Here is a 22,033-nt window from a genome sequence, read left to right as displayed (position 1 = left end):
AGATGGGGAAGGAGCGTATTTCCAGTAACATTACAATTATTAGAGACCTGTTGGTATTATAGATTGGGTAAGAATGAGTCCCTTCATTGTAGCAGCTGTTGCTTTGGGAGCCGCTAAGGCACCCATAAAGCACAGCAATGTGCGTCAGAGCCTTGGTGGGGAAGGAAGAAACCAGCAGCCTTTCTTCTCATCCTTCAGTAGGTAGAAGGCTAAGCTAGTGACCGAACTGCCACAATTCAGTGATTTCTTTGAATTCTGCAGGTCTTGCAGCCCTAGGGAGAAAAATAAATGACAGGACTGTCAACACGAGAACAATTTTCTTTTAATCCACTATCTGTGCCAAATTTTGTGAGTGCTGGAACAAGGGGAGCCTCGTGTTTGAGAGCACAGGGAGGTGCAGTGCAAAAAGACCTGTGGTTTTGATGTCGTGATTTGCAGGGAGTTCATTCTTGCTGCTCTTACCAGAGAGTGGGTGAGCATGTATGTCTCTGAAGTGTGAACCCTGGGGTCAGGCAGGCACAGAGCTGGAGGCATTGCCTGGTGAGATGTTCAGATCATTTGCACGCATGGCCAAGAGGGAGCAGGGAGTCTCTGTGAGCTCTGGTGCAGTGTGCTGGTGCTCTGCCGTCTGTCCTGGAGCCTCCACTTGCCGGTCATGTGTTCCTTTTCCCCAGATCCTCACTTTAGACAGGGAGCTATGATGGGGCTGTCCTGACGATCAGTTGGACTGTGGTTGCGACCTGGTTAGTAGCACAGAGCCTGGCAGCATGCTGTGTCTGCTGAGGGTGAGCCTGAGCTTAGTTACATGTGCCTGAAGTTGGGCTGGGCTTAGTTCCTTCTTGTTTTTGCAGCTCCCCTGAGATGCTGTGGGGAGTTGGCATGCTGTAAATCCAGGCCTGGTGGTGCGTGGTTCTGGTTCTCCTGGCACGGACCCACGTGGGAAGTGAGAAATGAGAATGAGAGTTGGCCTGTGTTCTGGTGGACAAAAGTCTGCCTGAACCCATCGAGGTCCTGCTTAGAGATGGTCTCGTTAAAGTCTAGGTGCTGAGTCACGCTGTGTGTTCTGCCATCCAAATGCCAATGTATAAACACATCCGTTTTCACAGAATCTCTTGCCAAGTACTCGGGTTTACAATGTTAACAGCTTTAAAAAAATTCTTCCTGGAGATAACTGATTTATTAGGCTCCTACCCTTCTGAAGGCAAAGCTAGTCACAATTAACAAACAAAGCAGCATGAGGCAGTTATCATTCTGGGTAATAAATCTTTCAGTGTTGGGTACCGCTTGCTAATGGGCTTTGTAAGTAAAACTATATGTCAGTCAAAGTGTGCCTTCAGCCTGGGCAGGCAGCATGTGCACAGACGACGTGTGTGCGTGTCATGTAATAGTTATTAATGCGGCGCACTAATGATTTCCATTTGCAAACCCAGGCATGTGTTGGAGGTGGATGATGGGTTTGTGTTCGGCAAGAGGCAGCTGTGCGGTACAAACCCTCGCAGCCGTGCCGAAGCCCTTCCTTGCTCCCGTGCTGGTGTTCATGGGTGTGCAGGCGGTGCATTGGGCTGTGCTGCGCATAGGAGTGGTTCCACGCTGTGTCTGCAGGCCTTGGTCTCAGCAGGGCTTACAGGTGGAGAAACCAGTGATCCATTTGCATTAGTGGTGATAGTAGTAGAAGGGCAGTGGGTAGCTGCTTTCTTTACTCTAATGAATGGAAGACGTATGTGAGCTCCAGGGTTCAACGTGCTGTGGATAAATGAGCCATTTTGATTCTGCTGCTGTCGTACAACAGCTACATAAAGTTTGAGGCAGAACAAGCTGTCCCTCATTTTTCTTTGGTTTTCCTTGGTAGCAGCTGGAGATGGATCTACTTATTTACTCCTGGAAAAGGACTACTTTTTGCATCTAGTTCTTTTGAGGCCTCAGGACGTGCTGGTCCATCTGTGTGGAGGAGGTCTCGTCCTGCCGAGGGGAAGAGCAGCAGAAGCTGCTGAACCTATGGGAATGAAAGCCCTTTGCAGGCAGAATTTGCTTTGGTGCCAGATGAGGCTGTTTAAGCACACTGGTGATACTGTGTTTGCCACCAGATGAGGTGTGGCTGGCACCTGAAAGCGCTAGGACTGTTGCAGGGTGGTCTTAGGACAGTGTGTCTGACTGGTACGGAAAGAGCTGGAGCCTCGCTCTTACTCCTGGGTAGTTCACACCACTGGTGCTGGGGCTCCCGGCCCCGCCACGCAGGGTGGTGGTAATGGCCTGCCTTGGAAGAGGAGTACTTTCAGAAAACAAGGTGGTTGCATTTATTTGGTCTCCTGTCAGCTACAGGCAGTTGCTCAGTGGTGCTCTCGGGGGACCGAGAGCCTGGAAATGGAAAGAGCTGGGCATTGTGAGCGGAGGCAGGGGATAGCTATGACTGCAGATACGTGCTCTTTCTCCTGTGCTCTCAGGGGCGTAGTGATTGCCCGCAGTCCTTACTGCTTTCATTTTGTTTTTACTGGTAATCCACCCCTACTTCTTTGCTGCTTTTTCTCACACTTACCCCCTTTCCTGCCACTGTGTCTTAATGCTAGCTCTTCCTTCAGCCTGGCATCCTTCTCTGGCACACGTCTTGATGGTACGAGGCTGAGAAATGAGCCCTCCAAGTTTTGGTCGGTAGTTATTGTTGTTCCCTGATGGCATCTTTGTTTGTATAAACAATTGGTCCAAGACCTGTTAGCATGGTTTCCAGCATTGGAGAGATATTTCTTGCTGGGTTTGTAAAAATGATCTAAATGGATCCGACATCCTGGCTATAAAACATCTGTAACATTACACATTTAGTTATGTTACTAGAGACTTGAGTTCATTTTGATGGGTAGTATTTTATCTGCTACTTTTCCTCTTCTGAAAGCAAAGCTTTCTGTAGAGGAGGATTTATAGAAATATATTTCCAGCACAAAAAAATGTCAGGCACATTAAGATGTTGGAGTAAAGGAGAAATAATGTCTTTTTTTGGAGACCTTGGCTGATTTATCTCTTGCTTGGTAGTTTGGTATGACCTTCCTAACTAGGAATAATATTTTTTTATTCTTACTTTAATAACAATAATGTCAGCCACGATGTCTTGCGCTATTCCAGCATCTTCAAATCAGACTTTCAGCGGGTTAGACATTTAATGAGTGAAGCCTCACAGGCTCCAGTGAGCTGTGGGGATATATTTTTGTTCTTCTTTTAGTGGAAATCAAGGCACATAGCACTCGGTTGTGCAACGTACTCAACCTAATGAGGCTTCCACAAACGCTGTGAGTTAAAATGTATGCTTAAATGCTGAGCCCTGCAGACTCCAGCTGAGTTTCTCCCAAGATTCTTTGATATATCAGCCCTATGGAGACTAAAATGACTTGCCCCGTGGTCAATAAGTGAGTAAACATCACACAAGGGAGACAAGCTCTTGTAGCTGCGAGGTGCTGCCTTCCTTTGGAAAAAGTATGAATGTTTTCTCTTGTCTTGCTTCCACTCTTCATTCTCGATGCTGCTCCTTAGGGGCCCTTTTATTCCTAGTCAAGGGTTATTTGATCCGCTTTAGAGCGACAACTATGCTGCTTTCATAATGGCTGGTGGGTTCCCTCCCTGGCAAGGGAAACATCTTTCTTTTGTGAGATGAAGGTGGGAGTACTGTAATTCTTGCAATTCACCAACCCATTTGTGTGGGGGGAAGAGGATAAAAGAAAATGCAGCATTTCATAAAATTGTGAAAGTATTTCAACAGCAGTAATAAGCAAATCTGGACATTTTGCAAGGTTTCACTGGTCTCGCATCAAAGATCACTCTTATGAAAAAGCCAAGCAGTGTGTTGCATAGACATTAGCTTGACTCAGCAGATGAAGTAAAACTTGCTCATCAGTAACTGATTGCCATGTGCGTCTATATTATGTAGATGAAATTAATCAAGGCTAAGGGTTAAAGTTTTCCATTTGTTCTTTTCAGAGAAATCATCTGGAGTATGCTGGGAGGGAGGTAAATTGCTTTACACATTTCTTTTCCTGTGAATTTTTCTTGTTTTAGCAGAACATTATCTAGAATCTTAAGAGAGCTCTCATCACTGATTTCGCAGGGTTGTCATGAAAAATTAGTTGATACTAACTTAGAAGTATTTAAATTATGCCTGCTTTCAGTACTGTAGAGGCAATAAACCTTTTTTTGGAGTGACCTCAGTGTTTGGAGCTGGAGGAATTTATAAACTCTTACAGAATATGCACTTTTCTTAGTCTCCAAATTGGACTGTGCTATTGGTTTCTGTTAAACACTGTGTTAAACCTCCAATTACTTTTCTTCCTTCTCCTTTTTCTAAGTGCGTGCCTAAAGAAAGGTTCATTGACAGCACCATAAAAGCCCTTCTAGCTGCAGAACCATGTGCTTTGGGGCATATTGACAGAGCAAGCTGCTTGCATGCTAAAAGGTATGGCTGGCTAAGCAGCGTCACCGCCTGTGTGTGCTCTCTTACCTTCAGAGGTAAGTGTGGAGCAAAGAACGAAAAGTTTTGCCTGTAGGCTAAGAGCACGTCCCCTGCGAATCGGTTGACGCCTCGCCCTGTGACGGTTTGTCCAGCAGCAATGCCTGCCGACGGAAGAGGCCTGTGCAGGATCTGCCTTTTGGCTCCTAGCTGACAGCCGTGATGTGGCAATGAGACTTCATGGGCTTGGGGCAGCCCACCTGGTTAGTGGTCAGCGGCTCTTGGTTGAATGTGACGCTGCCAGAGCTTCCGTGAGCCATTTGGTGCTTGCCCTCAGGAAAAGCTCGAGGTTGGCCAGTGGGAACGTCTGCCCTTGTGCCTGCGGCGCCCGGGAGCTGGCGACGCTTTCGGCAGCAACTGCAGCTGTATGCAAATATGGCAACAATTGAAGGTACTTACTCAATTTTGCCTACTGCTTTTGCTGTAACAGATTTATAGATTTTAATAAGGTTGATATGACTCAAATCACAAAAATATTCTGAGGACTTTTGGGTGAGGGTGTTGAGTCAATGGGAGCTGCAGGACCTGGAAAAATTAGGCCACTTAAGTGTCTCAGTATGGATTTTGGCATCCAACTCCAGGCACACAGCTTTTGAAGTTGTTGGCCTTTGTGGTCAGCTGTCCTCTGGGGAAGGCCCTCAGCTGCTTTTAGTTGTGGAAGCCCCACACAAATCTCTGCTTTCAGCAGATCTGCAACAGTGCAGCCTGTACGGGGGAGGCAGCCTGCTCTTCAGCAGAAGAAAATGCCACTCACTGCTATATCCAGCCTACGTGCGGTGTCTGTCTTGCTGCATGCCCCTCCCAGGTCTGGGAAAGCAGAGATGGCTGGTTGCCTCCTTCTTGTATTGTTCCATATTAAAAAATAAAGACTTGGGTATGTTTTGGGAAGCTGCTTAGTTTGATATAGTCCACCCTGCTTCACCTGTAGAGCCTGACTCCAAATCGACCTTGAATGTGCCCTTGTAAATGTGTTCTTTTACAATTGTGTGTCCTGTTGGAGAACACAAGTTTTCTGGTTGTGTTTTGAATATGGCACAGGACGTTTCTTTCCAGAAGACAGTATAATATAAATAGAGGAACTGATGAACGTTGCAATAGTTAATGCTTGGTTCCCATCAAACATTGCTGCCATGTCTTTGAATATGAGGTCCCCAGGCAGAATGCCATCTATCTCTCCGTCTGTCTCTGTACAAGGTGAAGTTTTGCCAGTAGCCTGTAGATTTAGGAGCAGAGTCTTAATTGCTTCCCACTGGGACCTTTGTCCCTACATTGCATGGGCATTGCGAAAATCCCACCCCTAGTACATAGTCACATTGGGCAGCGATCTCCATTTGTGGTCCTGAGATGTATTCCTTTAATAATAAGTATCTTTATTTAAACTTATTAGTGTAGTTTTTAAGCAATGCTGAACAGTAATGAGGCAGGCATGTTAAATAAATTGTCTGCACTCAGCTAATATTTAGAGTTACCTACCTTACCTTATCGTGCATAAGAAGCGAAAGCAACTGGGGGATTTAAATAGATTTTCTCTCTGCTCCCCTCTTCCTGCCTCTGTATCTTGCTTCTGTAACCCATAAAAGAGTTAACTAGAGCACAGTAGAAGGGAGCAGCCCTAAGGGATATGATATAACTGGTTATAGCGAGGCTGTGGGGCTGTGATCTATTCCTGTTCTCTGGAGGGTGTGAAGTCTGGCTCTGGTGATTTTTACTGTATCTTTTGATACGAAGCTTGAAGCCAGATTTTGCTCAAAAAGTAAAATAAAAAAAAATATGCTGAGCTCTCACAGCTGGGGCTAATTTTCAGGAGATTGGATCTCCCATGAAGGGAGCTCTTCATGGCGGTGCATGTAAACGTGTCGGTGTGCCTGGAGAGCAGGGGGTGGTTTGCAGAGTGGTTAGGCGACGGTGTGGGATGCTCCTGGCCAGACAGCAAGCCCTTCTTCTGGGGAGGGCCCCTTCCTGGGTAATGGCTGTGGCCCGTGACAGGCTGCTGTTGCTTGGCTTAGCTCTACCTGTGAGTGAATAAGGGGCTGGTCCTCCGGGGGGCAAATGAGAGAGTTAAATTTGGTCGTAGTCAGGAAGGTGACCAGGAAGGGCTCTGCTGGACCCAGGCCAGACTTGCTTGTGAAACTCTGAGGATGGCTCTGGCGATTGCTGCCAATTCAATCTGTCATATAAAAATCACTTTGTGTGTTCTGCCTCCTGCTGATACCATAGTCATCGACAGGGAAAAATAAAACACCGCCAAAGCCTGACCCTCCCAAAGTTAACAACAAAACCAAAGATGATGAAAAGCTAGGAATACAGCAGGGACTAAGTTACCAGTTTCATTTATGAATGGACTGGGAGAATATAACCCGCCTGTATTTTCCACAGAAATCAAGGGAACTGATCTACCCCACTGGGAATCTGTGCCGCTTGCTTGGATTAAAGAGCTCTTTCATTCCTGCATACCTTTCTATAGCTCGAGTCAGTTCTCACAGGATGACATTAGCTTACACGGGTCAGGCACAAGGTATTTGCACCGTTTAAGTCTTGCTGAAATCCTATTTTGAATACTTAAGCATGTTGTACATGGCACTGCTGCCTTTGCACAGGATTGAGTTCCTCTTGCTGTTGTGGAGCTTGAGAGTCTAGTATTTGCTAGCTGCTGGTACGCAGTGCTCAGCAAACCATGTCTGTTGTTTGTCAACTGTACATCAGTATTGGGGAAGGGGATGGTTCCCGGGGTGTTCTCTTACTTGGTGAATGGAGAAAGGTTGGCAGCTTTCAGTAAATGCTGCCTTTTTCATCGTGGGCTTTGCATCATGTTTCAGTTTGTTTTTTAATAGCTTTTTGGAACTTGCTGTGAGGATCCCGGAGGCAAAAAAAAAACCTGGAGAATTCTTGCTTATGGTTTGTGCTCTGCCAAAGAAGCCTAGCAATTTAGTTAACAAGATCACTTCCCCTATTACATGAGTTATTGTTGTTTTTAATTAGAGGTAATGCTGTAGTTTGAATGTACAACACAATGGGATATAAAATGCAGTTCAGCATATATACCAAAGATGATTTTTCCAATTATAAACCTATTTAGAAGGCGGATACATTAGAAATGATGAAATGTCAAACTGCAGTTTAGGTGAGCAAGCTGGAATACGCATGCACCCACGCATACACACTATCGTACAAGAAAGAGGAAAGTGCTCTGGAAAACAGTTATATATGCATAATTAGTTTAATCTGAAATTAATGCTAATTTCAGCCATTTGCGATGCAGATTCACTATTAGTACTCTAGTCCACTTCCACCGTATCGAAGTTGAGGATGCAAAGCCTTAATGAATTTCACGCAGGCGTGCGCCAGAGCCAAGTTCATGCACTGGTTTCCAGGGTGTTCTTTGAGCCTCGTGTGTGTTGGTTTGCTTCAACGCCTGTCTCTCTGCCTCTTGCTTTTAGAGAGTGGCTGCTCATTTACAAAGTAGTCCTGTTGCAAGCAAAGATGTGATGGTGTGCAGAACATCCCGGCATTTCTGACTGCTGCCATCTACATTTGCCCAGGTCATTTTTAATTGCTCCTGCACCTTTGGATAACCCAGTTTCAAAGCACATGCATTTCACTGCAATGAGACCTGCCAGTGGCACACTCGGTCTCCTCTCTGTGCTAGCTGGATGTAAGCATTCATCCTTTCCAACCTCATCACCCATGCCTCCTAAGCCAGGCAACTTACCAACCAACCCAAAGAAAACGAAGAACAGCGTTGTGAGCATGTGAGGATATTAACGGACACTGAACCGGAGGCTCTACCTTTGAGAAACTGTAGTTCCTTCACTTTACCTGAGTCGGTTGGTTTTAGCTCACATAGTGTATTCATGTGTTTGAGTGGGACAGGATTTTTGTTTCTAGAGACCGCATCTTCAGTCTGTTGTTTAGGGAAGATTTACCTGACCTGCCCCAAACCGATCTAACAAACTAAACCTTGCATAAAATGGCATAAAATCAGACGTGTCTTGCTAAAGCAGGGTGGCTTTCTCCTGCTTCTGCACCACCTGAAGTGTTTGCTCAGTTTCAGAACACAAAGGCAAATGCATTTTTCAAAAGCCAAGCCAATAAAGAGATTGTAACCTTGAATGACTCTTCGCAGTAGTAGTCACATGTGTTTTGATTAACTGCAACACTAACACAGTATACAAACAAAGCAATTCTGCAGGTACTTACAATTAAAGGACTTTATAACCAGTGTTAGATCTAACTCACCTCTGTCGATTCCTTCTGCAGCAAGAGAGACACCTTCAGTATACAAAAGCTCCAAAAACATTTAGTATCTTCATTTTGCAGAGCCCTGCAATAGTGAGTGATAGATATATTATACTGCAAATTAAAGACATGAAGCTGGAAGTGTTGTGGTTTCCGAGTGACCTAGACCTCTGGAGTCATTCATAAAACATGGATTTGTGATTGATTCACACAAATCACTTCCTATTACCTAAACATTGCCATTCCCACCCCAGGCAAAGAGCGGATGGAGGTGCTCTCTGAGGGTCTGAACCCAAAAATCACTACAGGTGGCTCCCATTTGCTGTTTGAGGGAGTGCCCCCGTTGCAGGCAACCTCCAGAAAGCAGATTCTAAATTTACTTGCAGGAAAAGGTAAAGATCCTTAGCGGCTTTCATTGGAGGGACTTCAGGCTGGGGACTGTTAGGTTTTGCACTTTTTGTTGCAATAAAAAAATCAAGAAATTAAGAAGTGTTTTTCTTAGATATGAGCATAAATGTTTTTTATGAAATTGTAGATTTCTCTTTGTTAATGATGCGCTCATTTATTTTCTGAGCCAAATGACAAATTTTGATTTTTTTAAGAGAGAACCTCTTCAGCTGGCTCAGTTCCTTGTGCCTCTGATCATTTGTCATCTTTAATATTTGCTAAACAACACTAGGTGTACTTCATTAAATACTTTTTAACCCTTTGTTTTTCCTTCCTGAAACAAGCACAGACCTGGGGAGGTGATGGTGGAGAACGCCGTATCAGATAGAACATCACTCACTGGGACGAACCAGCAGCCCATCAGTGTCGGTGCCCTGTCGCCTGCTGAGGGTGTTTACTCAGAAACGAGGTGGTCTCCTCCTGTGCCCTCACAGCCATTAGCAGTGAGAGTTTTTAGGACTTTCTAGTCAACGTCAGTTTTCTCAGAACTCGTGTGTGAATGTGCCTGGTCCTGGCAATTTGCTGTGCTTTAAAATCTTTTTTATTGGTGATTCAGTGGCTGACCTACACAGAAGGTACCCTGGTGTAGTAAAAACCCTGAGTTAAACACTTCAAAAATGTGTTTTGGCTCTGTCATGTTTGGCTAACGTGTTTGCAAACCATTGGCTTAACAGTCTGCGCTCCGAGTCTCTGGGCTGTGGGTCCGGTGCAAAGCTCTGCTCCGCGGGAGCGCTCTGTGACTCTTACCCTGATGAAGCCTTGCCTTGTAGCTCGTCTGCTTGGCTGATGAGAGAGGACTGGCAGGTCAGGGCAGGAGTTGGAGGCTTTGTTTCCAGTTGGTCTGAATCCTGCTGCAGTTATCTAATTGAAAATTGATGAGGCTGTACCAGCACAGACAAGTCAACTGTGTACAGCAGTTTACCTGGCATTAATGTTTGAGGAAGAAATGGGTGCTTCCAGCAGAAATGGCAACGGTTCTCATCTTCTGGGGCTCTCCTAGGGGCCCCGGGCTAAATCTGAGCTGAGCGCAGCACTGGCCTCGTCGCTGGCTGCAGGAGCCTGTCGTGACACCACGGTGAGTGGGCTTCCTTCGTTCACCTCCACTGCGTACATCCAGATCTTTACAGGGAAAAGGCTGGTTTCCGAACCTGCGCCTCTGTCAGGACCATGTCTCCCGGGCTGCTGGTGATCGTTGGGTTCTGTGAGACGGGGGTGAGAAAGTGACCCCTGGCTGAGCCCACGGCGGGTCTGGGGGCACGTTGGTACCTTGTGCCACGGGTCAAAGGAAGGCAACGAAATCTGTTGAGGCACGTCAGGATAGGAGGAATTGCTAAGGCTACGTGTTACTTCTGTTCTTTTGCTGAGGGGAATATGTATAACAGCAATTGAACCGTCTCTTCAGGAAAACATAGATTGTAAAAGCAGACTTAATTTTGAGCTTCACTTTTGTACCAAAGAGCTGATTTCTGAAACCATTTCCCAACTTGCAACACATCTCTAGGCATTAAAATGTTGTGAATTTGCTTGTCATTACCAATATTTTCTTTGACTTGAGCTATTGAAACAAAGTAGTCTTTTTTTTTTTTTCTCTTTAACCTTCAGTCTTGCTTCTAAAAGTAGTTCTCCTTTTCCTTCTTTCTTTCTTGGTCAAATATAAAAATGATGATAATTTCAAATATTGCTTTAGAATAATTGCTTTTCTCTCTCTTTTGTATGACAACAGAAGCTTGGCCTGATCTTAAATCAGATGCTGGCAGGCAGAGGGCTTTTGACAGCCCTGCAAAATCCTTTAGTTACAAGTCGGCTTTAGCCAATTCTTTATTTGTAAATGACAATTTTCTACAGAAAAATATATGCTTGGGCTTCAATTTTGGAGTCCTAGATTGCAGCCAGGAAAAAATAATTGAATTTTTACACTGTTTTTTTTTCTTGTCTTTTCTTCCTAACTTAAAGAAAAAAAAATGTGGAGCTCTGTGAAGCATGGTTAGGGGCTGATTGAGGGAAATATCTACCCTGGTTAATTTGAATGGCAGTGGAGACGGGAGTGATGTTTAATTTGTTCTGCGCTGAGAGAATCTGGGGCTACTCCAAGCTTTTTGTTCGGTGTCTCAGTTCTGCGAAGGCTTTGCCTGCAGCCGCACAGCACGGCTTGTCACTGCAGCTGCACTCACGTAGCAAAGCCCGGCTGGGCCAGTGCCGGTTTGGGGAGCACCGTTGTTCCCGGTGGGTTTGATGTGCGGGATGGGGGTCTCGTGGTGGGGGGCAGAGCCATGTGGGAGCCCCTGGTGCGATGGGGTGGCCATACCGCCCCAGGAGCGCAGTGACCCTCGAGGCAGCCCCCAGCGCCTCGGTGCAGAGAAGGTGCTGGGCTGCACCTTGTGACCTTCAGTAGCTACCATAAAATGTATCCTGTTTCAGTGAAAAAAATAAAGTAAGAAAAACCCAGGCTCTGCACTGAGCTGCAGCAGTGGTGTCTCCGGCCAGCTGCCCAGTGTTGTTCCCTTTGCATTGCTTCAGCATTTGCTGGCTGTCGTTTAACCAGGCAAGTCCTGGTTCTGGAGTTATGAGGTAGTTTGCTGTTTTTTTTTTTCCCTTCAGTTGTTGAAAGTTGGCCGCTTTGTCCAGTTTCTGTCATACAGAAAGCAAACTCAAGCATTTTAATGCATGAATTTCTTATTGACGTGTTTGTTGGTTTCTTGAATTAACATGCGACGTTGACTTTAAAATGTCTCTGTATGGTAGGGTAGGCTGCTAATCAGTTGTCCCCAGCGGTAATGGTGGGGCGTGTGAGTCAGGAAGAAGAGCTGGGTGCTCAGTTGTGGTCTTGGGGAACACGAAGGGGTTTCTGAAGAGCCTGATCCAGCCCCTGATGGATGGCACTATTGTGAGCCTTTTAGCTGAAACGTGGTTTGTGGCAGCTAGAGGAATGCATTGGTAGTTCTTGCTGTCCTTCATAATTTGATTATTTTAAAATAACTGTGCAAGTTCCTTTTAAACTGACCCATGGAAACCTAATAACACATTGCTTCGATTTGGTGTAATTACCTTTGTGTCTGCCAAAGAGCATGCACTCTGTCTTTAGGAAGAAAAGGGGGGGAAATGGCGTGTCTTATTGAGACAGTAGCCATGAGGATATGACACTTGGACTCCTCTTTCCCTTATATTTGCATTGAGAAGCACAATAAAGATCATTTATTAAAAAAAAACATCCAGGGGCTAGAGTTGTTATTGAGTGCCTTTACTCAGCCATTTCTCAAATAAAAACAAAACAAGACAAAGAAAAAAAGAAGTATCTAATCAAATAGAATCTGAATTGCTTTTGTAAAGAAATATTCTCATTAACTGGGTTAGGGATGGCATCTGAAGAATATTTCTTTTTTCCACATATTGTTTGAAATAATCTGGTTAAACTGTACGTTTGTCTTGTAATTTCTTACAGATGGTCACAAGAACAAAGAAAATATTTGTAGGTGGATTATCGGCTAATACAGTAGTGGAAGACGTAAAGCAATACTTCGAACAGTTTGGCAAGGTAAGTTCCTGCCCAAGTGAGCACTACATATTTTGAATCCTTTTTCCTTTTTCCTTGTGCTTTGAAAAACAAAAGTGCAATGAGGCCTATGCTCAAAGGAGGGCCACACTTTTAGCCTTTCAGTGTAATGTCTCGAAGCCTCTGGAATTGCTTCTGGAGTTATTTTCTTTTTGTTGCATGCGTGTGTGTACAACGTTGCCAACAATGTTTACCTTCACTAGAGAAAAAAGAATCATGGAGAGGTGAATTAGTGTATGTTCAGGAAGAATTTGACCCTTAGCTGAATGATTACACAGTTGTCTTTTCTCTGTAAAATCAGCCTTATGTTTTACCCCTGATTCCAGTGGCAAAAGGAGCAGACAGACGTATTTAAGAGAGCTCATTAAGTTGTGAAAATGCCTGAAGGAACCATGTGAATAGGAAGAGTAATATGGAAGTCACTAGAACATCCATTTAATTTCTTATTAAAAATCCTTATGTGAGGTCCTGTGGAAATATACATGTAGAATCCTGACTTTTTTTTTTAAAGTAGTTTATGCAAGGAAGGAAACCTTGCCAGAATAGTCTTCATGGTGACGGAACAGCTCAAACTCCACTTTCCAGGCTCTACCTAGCTGGACATTAGCGCCGCCGACTTCCAAGGCTTCGGGATGCTTGGTTAGGAGTCCGATGAGGTGAAGAGCTTGCAGAGCCATCTGCTTTGAAAGCAGTTTGTGATACCACCTTCCATGGAGACTCCTGTAGACCCCACTGTCTGCAGGGCTCCATACAGCTCGATTCCTTGTGGTTAGGTTTTTTTTCTTTTATCTGACCTGAAAAGCCTTGGCCAGGCAGTGTTTTGTTGAGGGCCGAGGAGGGGAGTTCATAAATTGTTCCTGTGCTGGATTGATAGTTGTTTTGCAAACTATTCATTTTATTTTCAATAATAATCTTCGATTCCGGCAGGATGTTTACAGCCTGCTGAGCCTTTTATTAAAGGATTACAAGAGCTTTTGGATGTTTCTTCTGTAGTTACTTCTAATTGCAGAACTCCCCTAACCTGTATTTTTGAAGTTAATAATAGTTTCAATATAAGTGCTTTGCATATTGTCTGGATGCTGTCTTAATATAGTCTTTTTAATTTCACCATCTGGTAGTTTCGTGCTTGCAATTTTACAGTCCCTGAGAATGCAGACAACTAGGCTGCGTTTTTCAGTAGTGACTAGTGATTCGGGATGCTTCGGTTCTGCTTTCGTGCCCTGCCTTTCTTGAGATAGCTTAAAAGAGGTCTGGCTTTCCAAAGGCAATACTTTTGGAAAATCAAATATTTTTTCAAGTGTCTTAATTAGAAGGCTAAAAAATTGGGGTGCTGAAAATAATCGCATAAGTTGCGATCAAGGCTGGAACCCATTCCTCTGGCAGGAGAGCTGGGGTCCTGCTGAGGCTGCGTAGTCCAGTTGTTAGAGCTTGGCTCCTGTAGGACTCAGGCTCACAGGTCTTGGCCCCTGTGCTACCAGGTGACCGTCTCCAGTTGCATCCCTGTTTCACAATTCCCTATTCGAGCTTGTAAAAAGGAAATTACTTTGAAGTTGGTGGCATTTTGGAGGAGACATTTCTTGGCTGTGTCACTGTGACTTGACCTTGCATGCAGGCTTTCAAGTTCTCCTTACTGCACTTTGCTGTTTATCAGCTGAAACAGTTTGGGCTGTGGGGTGTTTTAAGGTGATTCTCCCCAAGGCTCTGGTTGTGAGAAGGTGCAGAGATAGTTCATGACTCCAGGAAACGGAGACTTGTGGTCCGGCTAAATTAGGAGACTCATTAATATTCTGCAGTGGGTGGGATGTTGCATTCAGATATAATGACGCAGGATTGGCCCTGTGGGACCTTGTAGGAGCTGCTTCCTTCTCCTTGTCCATTCCACTTCTCCACCTTTCCTTGACTTGCTTGCTCAGATGGCAAGCTCTTTGTGGCAGAGACTTACAGGCACTCTACACCTGAGCACGGCTTAGCGCACGAGCCTCACTCTCCAGTCAGGCCATTACAATGCAAACAATTCATCTTGATCGATGGGCAAGCTTTGCATTTGCTTAGCACTTTCTTAAAATAAAGAAAATTGCATTACATAATTAATGTGTAGAGGAACCACCCATAGTTGGTAAGAGCATCTCAGGTGACTTGCGCTTTGAAACGCTGAGCTTATTTACTGGTGTGGAAAAAATTGCTTACCTACTGCTGTGATTCTTGAAATCCTGTTTGTACTTGCTGCAGAGAAGAGCTTTGCAACCAGGGGAGGTTGTTTTGGTAACTGGAGGTAGCTCTCCAAATACACAACGTAGTTCAATAGCTACCAGCTTTGCGGCCAGGGAGACTCGCTCATTTAACTGAAGTTGGCAGGAAAGGTCCTAAAGTGTGGAATTTGAAACTTCAGCTTTTTGAAAAGTAAACACCAGAACCTTTTTTCTCCAATAAAAAGGAAAACTGCTGTAATAAACCCTCTCCCCTCACTTCACCAGTGAAAATGCCTGCCCGTTAGAGCACCAAAATATGTGGTAATGATAACTCCTGAGACTTTGATCATGAAGTTTCTCATAGTGATTCTTTTTTCTCTCTCTAAAGTCTGGGATCTGTAGGAGTCCCAGCTTTCATTTTGCGAAGACGGGCATCCCTAGCTGCTGCAGACAGCAGGGGAAGACTGGGAAAAATTACCTGAGTGAAGCCAGAAGGCTTAACAGAATGAGTATGAAGCAGTGTAATTAACAGCCTCGTGATTGCTGAATACTTAGGGCTGGTGATGCTGAACCTTTGCACGTACAGTTATTTTGGGACTCCCCAGAGAGGCTTGGAGTGGGGTCTGGATGCTGAGAGGGGTCTGGGTGCCGAGGCTGGGGCTGGTTGTGGGTCATGCAGGCCCTGGTGGGACCCATCCCACCATGGCTCATGGTGCAGAGGGGCAGGGAGCGCAGCCCGGCGCCTCTGAGAAGGGCAGCGCAGGCCCAAGGCCAGCAGACGGTGGGAGGCGTATCTGGGTGAGAGTTTGGGTTGAGGCTTCTCCTTCCAGTAGTTTCAGGGAGCAGGATCCACAGGAGGATGTGAGGAGGCTAAGCCGGGAAAACAGAACTGCAAACTAAGCCATAAATATTTACAATCAGAAGAAAAAAAATTATCCATTGTCTTACTACCTAATCACGATAGTCCAATGCAGTTGTTTCTGTGATCCTCTGTTATTTCAAAGATGTTTCAAACATTCTTGCAAACACTGGCTGTGTTAACCCATCTGGGGTCTGCAGCATTGCCTTTGTGCTGGCGTGTGAAAAGCTGGCTGTTATGACCAAGTTTTAAAAGAATTTAAATGCAAAAGTGTTAGAAGTGAGGAGATCCAAAGGGAAGCACGGTGGGGCTGTGCTTTCCTCCCCCTACGTTTCTCCCCTCTGGAAGAGGCCGCAAGTGCTCTGAGCCTTCAGGAGGGCTGTGGCTGCGGAGGTACCTGGTTTATGGCTTTCTGAAAGTGTAAGCAAAATGGTGCTCTCTGAGATCAGGACATGTTGGAGTGTTCAAGTCTTCTGGTATCATTTTAAAAAAGAAAAAAAAGCAACAGCCTCCTAAAGCCTCACCCGGAGGACTGTGACCAGCAGAAGAAAGCCTCCAAACACTAATGAATTGCACTTCTCTTGGGCTGTGCGTGTTCTGCACCTTTTAAGCTGCAAGCAACTGATGATAAGGGACTTCTTAGGGTTTGTTATTTTACTAGGTAATGCTGCCTTTATAGAGCTCCTGTGAAAGTAGTGTAGTCCTTATTTTGCGACTTGCAATTATACTTCACATGGCGAACTGTGTAATTAGTTTGGAAGACTTATGCCTAGTCATTGGTTTATCCTAATCGGCTTTGGCTTTTCCCAACAACAAAGTGAGCTTATTTTCCTAAGCTGAAACAACTCTGCTCCCTTTGTTCCTCTCTTTTATTGTCTCATTCCTTTCATTCTGTTTTACTGCCAAAGTTTTGTTTCATTAGGCCTACAAGTCATTTCCAATCCAGTGGGCTGCTACAATAAGGCCTTTATAACTCAGCTGCCCTGGTTCCCATGTCCCTTCTGGTCTGGAGCCAGGACTTGCTGTTTGACATGGGATTTTAACCCTTTCACTGCCCCAGCTGCTAGTGCCCCCCTTTGTGTTGAGGCTGCCTTGGTGTGGTGCAAGCCAGGCTCGAGATGTGGGTTGGAGGGACCACCTGATGAGCTTACGAGTGCTATACGGTTGTGTGCGGTCATTAATTGATACATTAATGTGGTTGGGCTCCAGGTACAACTTTTGACCCAATTATTGCAACGGAATTCTGACTACTGAATTCTTTCTACTGAAGATACCGTAAGTCAGTCTTGATGGGAACAGTCCTTTAAATGAAAAGGCTACTGTGTCCTTCCAGCCCCTGTTTCCAGCACGATGGGAACAGAGTTATGTTAAAGGTACACTTTCAGTTGTCTTGAGCTATATGCCTGTTCTTCTAGAAAAATCATGTTTTCTTCATCCCATTTCTTGAAGGAATAAATTTAAATTTATACTTTTTTTTGAAAAAGAGTGGTGATTTTTGAAGGACACGTGAAATAGTTTTGTGGATACAATATTTTTATATATTGTTATTTCAAACTGCTAGAAAAGCAGCGCTGGTGTTTGTGGGCCCAGCTGTTTTACTTCTAGAAATCTTGAAGCAGGAGCATTGGCTCTATGTTTTGGGTTGTTTTTTCACACACCCCCCCAATCTAAAATGACTTTTGGGGAAGGGGGAGATACGGGTTTTGCTTTTTTTACTTTAAATTTTCAGATTAAATTGGAACAGACCAGTATGCATTAATTTTGTTTTCTGTTCTGACTTGCCACGAGGTGCCTCAGACAAATCATAGGCACGTTTCAGCTTTGCTTGGAATATGTTTGTTCCTCAAGAATGGCTTTTAAGATTTGGAGATTTTGAAACAAGAGAGGATTTCTGAATTACCTACCTGGATCTGAAACGTTTTGTAGAATCACTTGTTATTTCCTGTGAGGTGCAAAAGAGTCCAGTGGAATAATAATACCTAGCTTCTGATGTTGGTTTTTTTTTCTGTGAAACTTTTGAGCTTTTGAAAACTTGCAATTTTCTCATCTCTCCCTTCTGTAGCCATGACTTATTGTCTAGTGGCAGCTCAGCAAGTGAGAGTGTAACTTCTCAAACCCTGTGTCTGCTCCAGGCACACCTTAGCAGAGCTGCAGTGCTGTCTTGCAAGAAAACTAAAGCTGGAAGCAGCAAGGCTGCGGACAGCAAAATGTGAGAATGAGAATTTCCTTCTTTGGTTGTACAGTGTTGTGCATTATAATACGGAGAGCAATGCAAATAATGACCAATTTAACCTTTGAAAAAATAGTCTTTTGTAATAAAGTCCCTCTGCTTTCTCTGTGTAAGAGTGCTGGGAGTGGGGAGAGGGAAGGAGGTGTGATCCACACCAAGGATTTCAGCCTAATCGGGTGGTTTACATAACTTGCTTCCTACATGCTTTCCTCTCTGACAGCTGTGAAAATATAAAGGAAAGAAAACATGCGAGAAAACTCCTCCTCGTTTGGCAAGACTGTCTGGGTGTGAACGAGTTAAAGCACCGTTGTATTATTAAGCACTCGAGTGGTTTACTTTTCCCTGAGACCTTGAGTAGGGCCTCTGAAGATGTTATTACAATGGAGTTGTTAGCATGAGAAAAGGTGTTTTTCTCGTCGTGGGTTCATTTTGGGGGGATTTGGAAGTCTGTGTGGAGCTGGGGCTAAGGCCAGAGTCAGGAGGTGCAAGGAATGTTGCCTGTATGAAAGTGAAAGCTTAGTTAATTTAGGCTTGGCATGCAGTTGGAGTTGTATTGTTACATCTGTTGGACATTGATATGTAGATTTAATGGTCAATAGGATACATGGATGGTCTATTCTTAAAGTATTTGCCTTGCGTAAGAGTCATTTTTTTTGGTTTGACAGGTTGGTAGCCTTTCACATTTTTCAGCACTGTATTTCCAGGTTCAATGTTTGTGAATTGGTTACATTTTATGAAATGAAGGGACAGATTTGAACTCTTACTTACATTCTAGTCTGCAATAACCTGAGCTCCCAAAACATTTGTAATATGCAGTAAAATAGAGCATGTGTTGGCATTTTTTTAACTACTGCTAACCTCACTGTTCCCTTCCAAAGCGATTCTGAGCTCTAGGCCTGGTGTGAAAGAGCTTGTAGCTCGTTATATTCTTTCTGTCTAAAGTTACCTGAGTGTACCTTGGGAGAAGTTGCTTAACTTGAACCATTGCACCTCCTTAAAACAGAAAGAGCAATAGACAAATACGTCATTGTTTGCAGCTTCTGATAAGTTTGAGACAATGAAGAAACACAGTCTGGGGGGGCTATTCTGTTACAGTAACACGGAACAGTATTCAGCCTTGTTTGCGCTGCTGCCTCTGCCCCTTGCTTGTGCTTTAAAGTTCCAGTAATTCTGGATTTCCTTATTTGACTGTTATGTCTATGATATTCCAAAGGACAATGAATATTCCTTTAAATTTTTGCTTTGGCATGTGACAAAGGGATCTGGGATATAGTGGTCTCTCATGGCTTAAAGCACATTTTATTACTTCTTCTCCCTCCCACGCATGCTTTTTTTTTTTTTTAAACAAACGGAGAAACTCGATCGTTGCTTAAAAAGAAGTCAGTGTTTTCGTTCTGTCAGTGAAAAGTTGTACACAGGAAGTCAGTTTTTAGGTGGTCTGTAATAAGACACATGCCTTGTGGAAGTGGTTTTGTTATAAATTAGACGTTGGTTTCTACCTGGATTTTATGAAAAGAGGAAGTGTTAAGGCAGGATCTGTGGGCAAGAAGGCTGTATCAGAACGCAGCAGAAGTTTGAAGTACAACTTTGTTTCCTTTTCTACTCTGGTTAAATGAAATGGCAAGGAAGCTTTTGTGCTGCAGCACCATAACCCGCGTTAGATTAGGTAATTGTGGTAGAGTCGGGGCCCTGAGCATCTGTCTTCTGTTTCCCACTGTGCCACCCACTTGCTGTCTGACTTGGGGCAAGCTGTTTTATCTCGCCTTACGTTTCCTTGCCTTTCTTACTTAGTAAGCTCTGAAGGGCATGGGAAATGTAAATACGCCAGCACTCATGTCACTCGCAGCCTTCATCGGTGTGGACTCGATGCAGACTGAAGAAGTCGCCCTGGTAGCGGTGCAGGTGGGCTGAGGCCCAGTCCGTGCTGACAGCACCTGAGCTGGTTCAGGTGTCTGTGCTTGGCAGCTGCTGCAGAGCAGCTCTGCTGTAGGTACAGCTTAAGCATCCCCAGCTCCTAGGAGCCGTAAGGGCGGGGCCTGCATCATTTGCTTAGAATGTATTCATTTTCAGACAATTCTGCTATATGCTTCAAATATATTTTTTTTTTTGCCATAAAGTTACGGCTGGTGCCCTGTATTCTGTCTCACATACTATAGTAATAGTAGGGGAGCAGTGTTGATCCTGAGCTTGCAGAGCACGATGCACCATTGGCAACCAAAAAGTTGTATGAAAACATATATGTTTTCCCTTCCAACATGCGTGCGAATGTTTTTTGTAGTGTTTTTATATCAGTTTTGCAAATGAGCCAAACCCGTGAAAATGAGCTGTCTTTTCTGAGACCCCAAGAAAGTCACTTTTGTTTTTCACCCCACTTTTATTTTATACAAACCCAGTAGGATATTTAAAATACCTCACAAATTTAGTTAATAATGTTTGGTAACATCTTTAAATCATCCCTGGAGTGGTCTTGGCTTCAGCCCCAGTGTGGATGAGTGGGGCTGTAGATGTAAAACTTCTTTGGAAGGAAATGATTTGTTTTTGTTGTGCTGTGGTAGCAGCTCGGAGCCCTTGTTTCGGAGCAGGGCCCGTGGGCTTGGCTGCTATGCAGAAAGACAACAGCAAGATGAACTCTGCCCCAGCAAGCTGCATCGAAAGCAAAAGATAGTGGTGCCAAACCACAGGAACAGGAACGAGGTAAATTTTTTTCTGATAGGTATTTCCAATATATGCCGTGAAATTGCATCAGATTCCACTTCGGCACTTGTCTTGAAGTGCAGCCTCCTGGACTCTCCAAGAAGTTCTTTATAAATATAGGCACTGCTCCAGACATCCATCGAAGTGATAACTGGTGTCCAGAACATTACTTCAGTTCTTCGAGTAGCTACAACTGAGGGTGCCAAAGCTTTTCATTGGGAAAACTTAGGTTTTAACATCGGCTCTCCAATGAAAAAATAGCAGCAGTTATTTGAAACTTTGTATGGTGCAATTGAAGCTTGCACGATACTGCTCACAAATTTGGGGTAGGCTCATCAGCTAAAGTGAGCTAGTTAAAACATAACTGATTGGAGAGTAAGCGTTTCATCACTGTCATTATACTACATAATAAATACACCAGTATCACGTGATAGGAGGTGAAATGTGAGGATTTTTTAAATGCAGCTCTGAGTCTGGGCCCTTAAGAAAAGGGCTTTAAAAAGTATCCATGAAGAACTTGATATCGGTTGTTCCAAATGTGGGAAAATAGCACACGTTACAGGAAGGAGGTGTGATAATGTTTTTTCCACGGGGCAATGAACGGCCATAGCTGGTCACCTGTAACCTGTTCTGCTGGCACTGCACGGGGCACGGTGCTGGTGAGCAGAGAGGTGCCAGGCGCTCCTTCCCCTCCGCCCCCAGGAGTCGGTGACCCGTGCCCAGCCCCGTGGCTGCGGAGCTCGCTGTACTCCCGGGAGTAAAGCCGTGCACTCATCAGCCCACCTATGAGCACTTGTTCCAGCCATGTCTGCCTTTCACCCTGCTGTAGAGTGTTAAGGAGAAGCATGGTTTGATCAGCACCTTGATTTTTAAAGACGATTTTTCTGATGGAAGGTTTGTTTTTAAAGTGGAGGGTTCTGTGCAGAGCCTGGTGGTTCTTGTTTTGTTTGTATGCTTGTTCTTTTTGATTTATTTCTATGATTTTCTATTAGGGTGCTAAAAATCAACACGACGATTTTCAGTCACTCCTAGAGGTAAAATAACCAAGCTTTGTTCACACATGCAATACTGAGGTATGACCAGTTTAATTAAATTTATGCTAATTCTGCAGAGGTAGAAGATGAAATTCATTTGACATCCATCTTACACATGTCTATCTCCGTTAGGAGAACTTAGCATTTCATTTTCTGGGAGAAAACGTGCTGGCACATATTTTGGTAGAAGTGGAGTGGGCAGCCGAGCATGGCGGGTTGGTCAACGTCAGTCCTATCAATAACCATCCAGGACTGGGTAATATGCACCAGTCCTGAGAGGGAGATGTGTGTAGATGTACTCTCTGTGG

At 44.4% G+C, this 22,033-nt stretch overlaps 1 protein-coding gene across 18 annotated transcripts in view; it reads left to right on the top strand.

Annotated features, from left to right (window-relative positions):
• The window catches only part of MSI2 (musashi RNA binding protein 2), a 259,090-nt gene that overhangs the window by 74,698 nt on the left and 162,359 nt on the right, over positions 1-22,033 (top strand). For all 18 annotated transcript variants that reach the window (XM_075113488.1, XM_075113489.1, XM_075113490.1 and 15 more), the window contains exon 6: positions 12,609-12,701. In XM_075113488.1, the coding sequence (XP_074969589.1) occupies positions 12,609-12,701 (93 nt within the window). The remainder of the gene's footprint in view (positions 1-12,608; positions 12,702-22,033) is intronic.

This window comes from Phalacrocorax aristotelis, chromosome 18 (genome assembly GCF_949628215.1).
Source record: "Phalacrocorax aristotelis chromosome 18, bGulAri2.1, whole genome shotgun sequence".
NCBI lineage: Eukaryota > Metazoa > Chordata > Aves > Suliformes > Phalacrocoracidae > Phalacrocorax > Phalacrocorax aristotelis.
The sequence above is the reverse complement of the archived record's forward strand: the minus strand, read 5'-3'. Positions and strand labels throughout refer to the sequence as shown.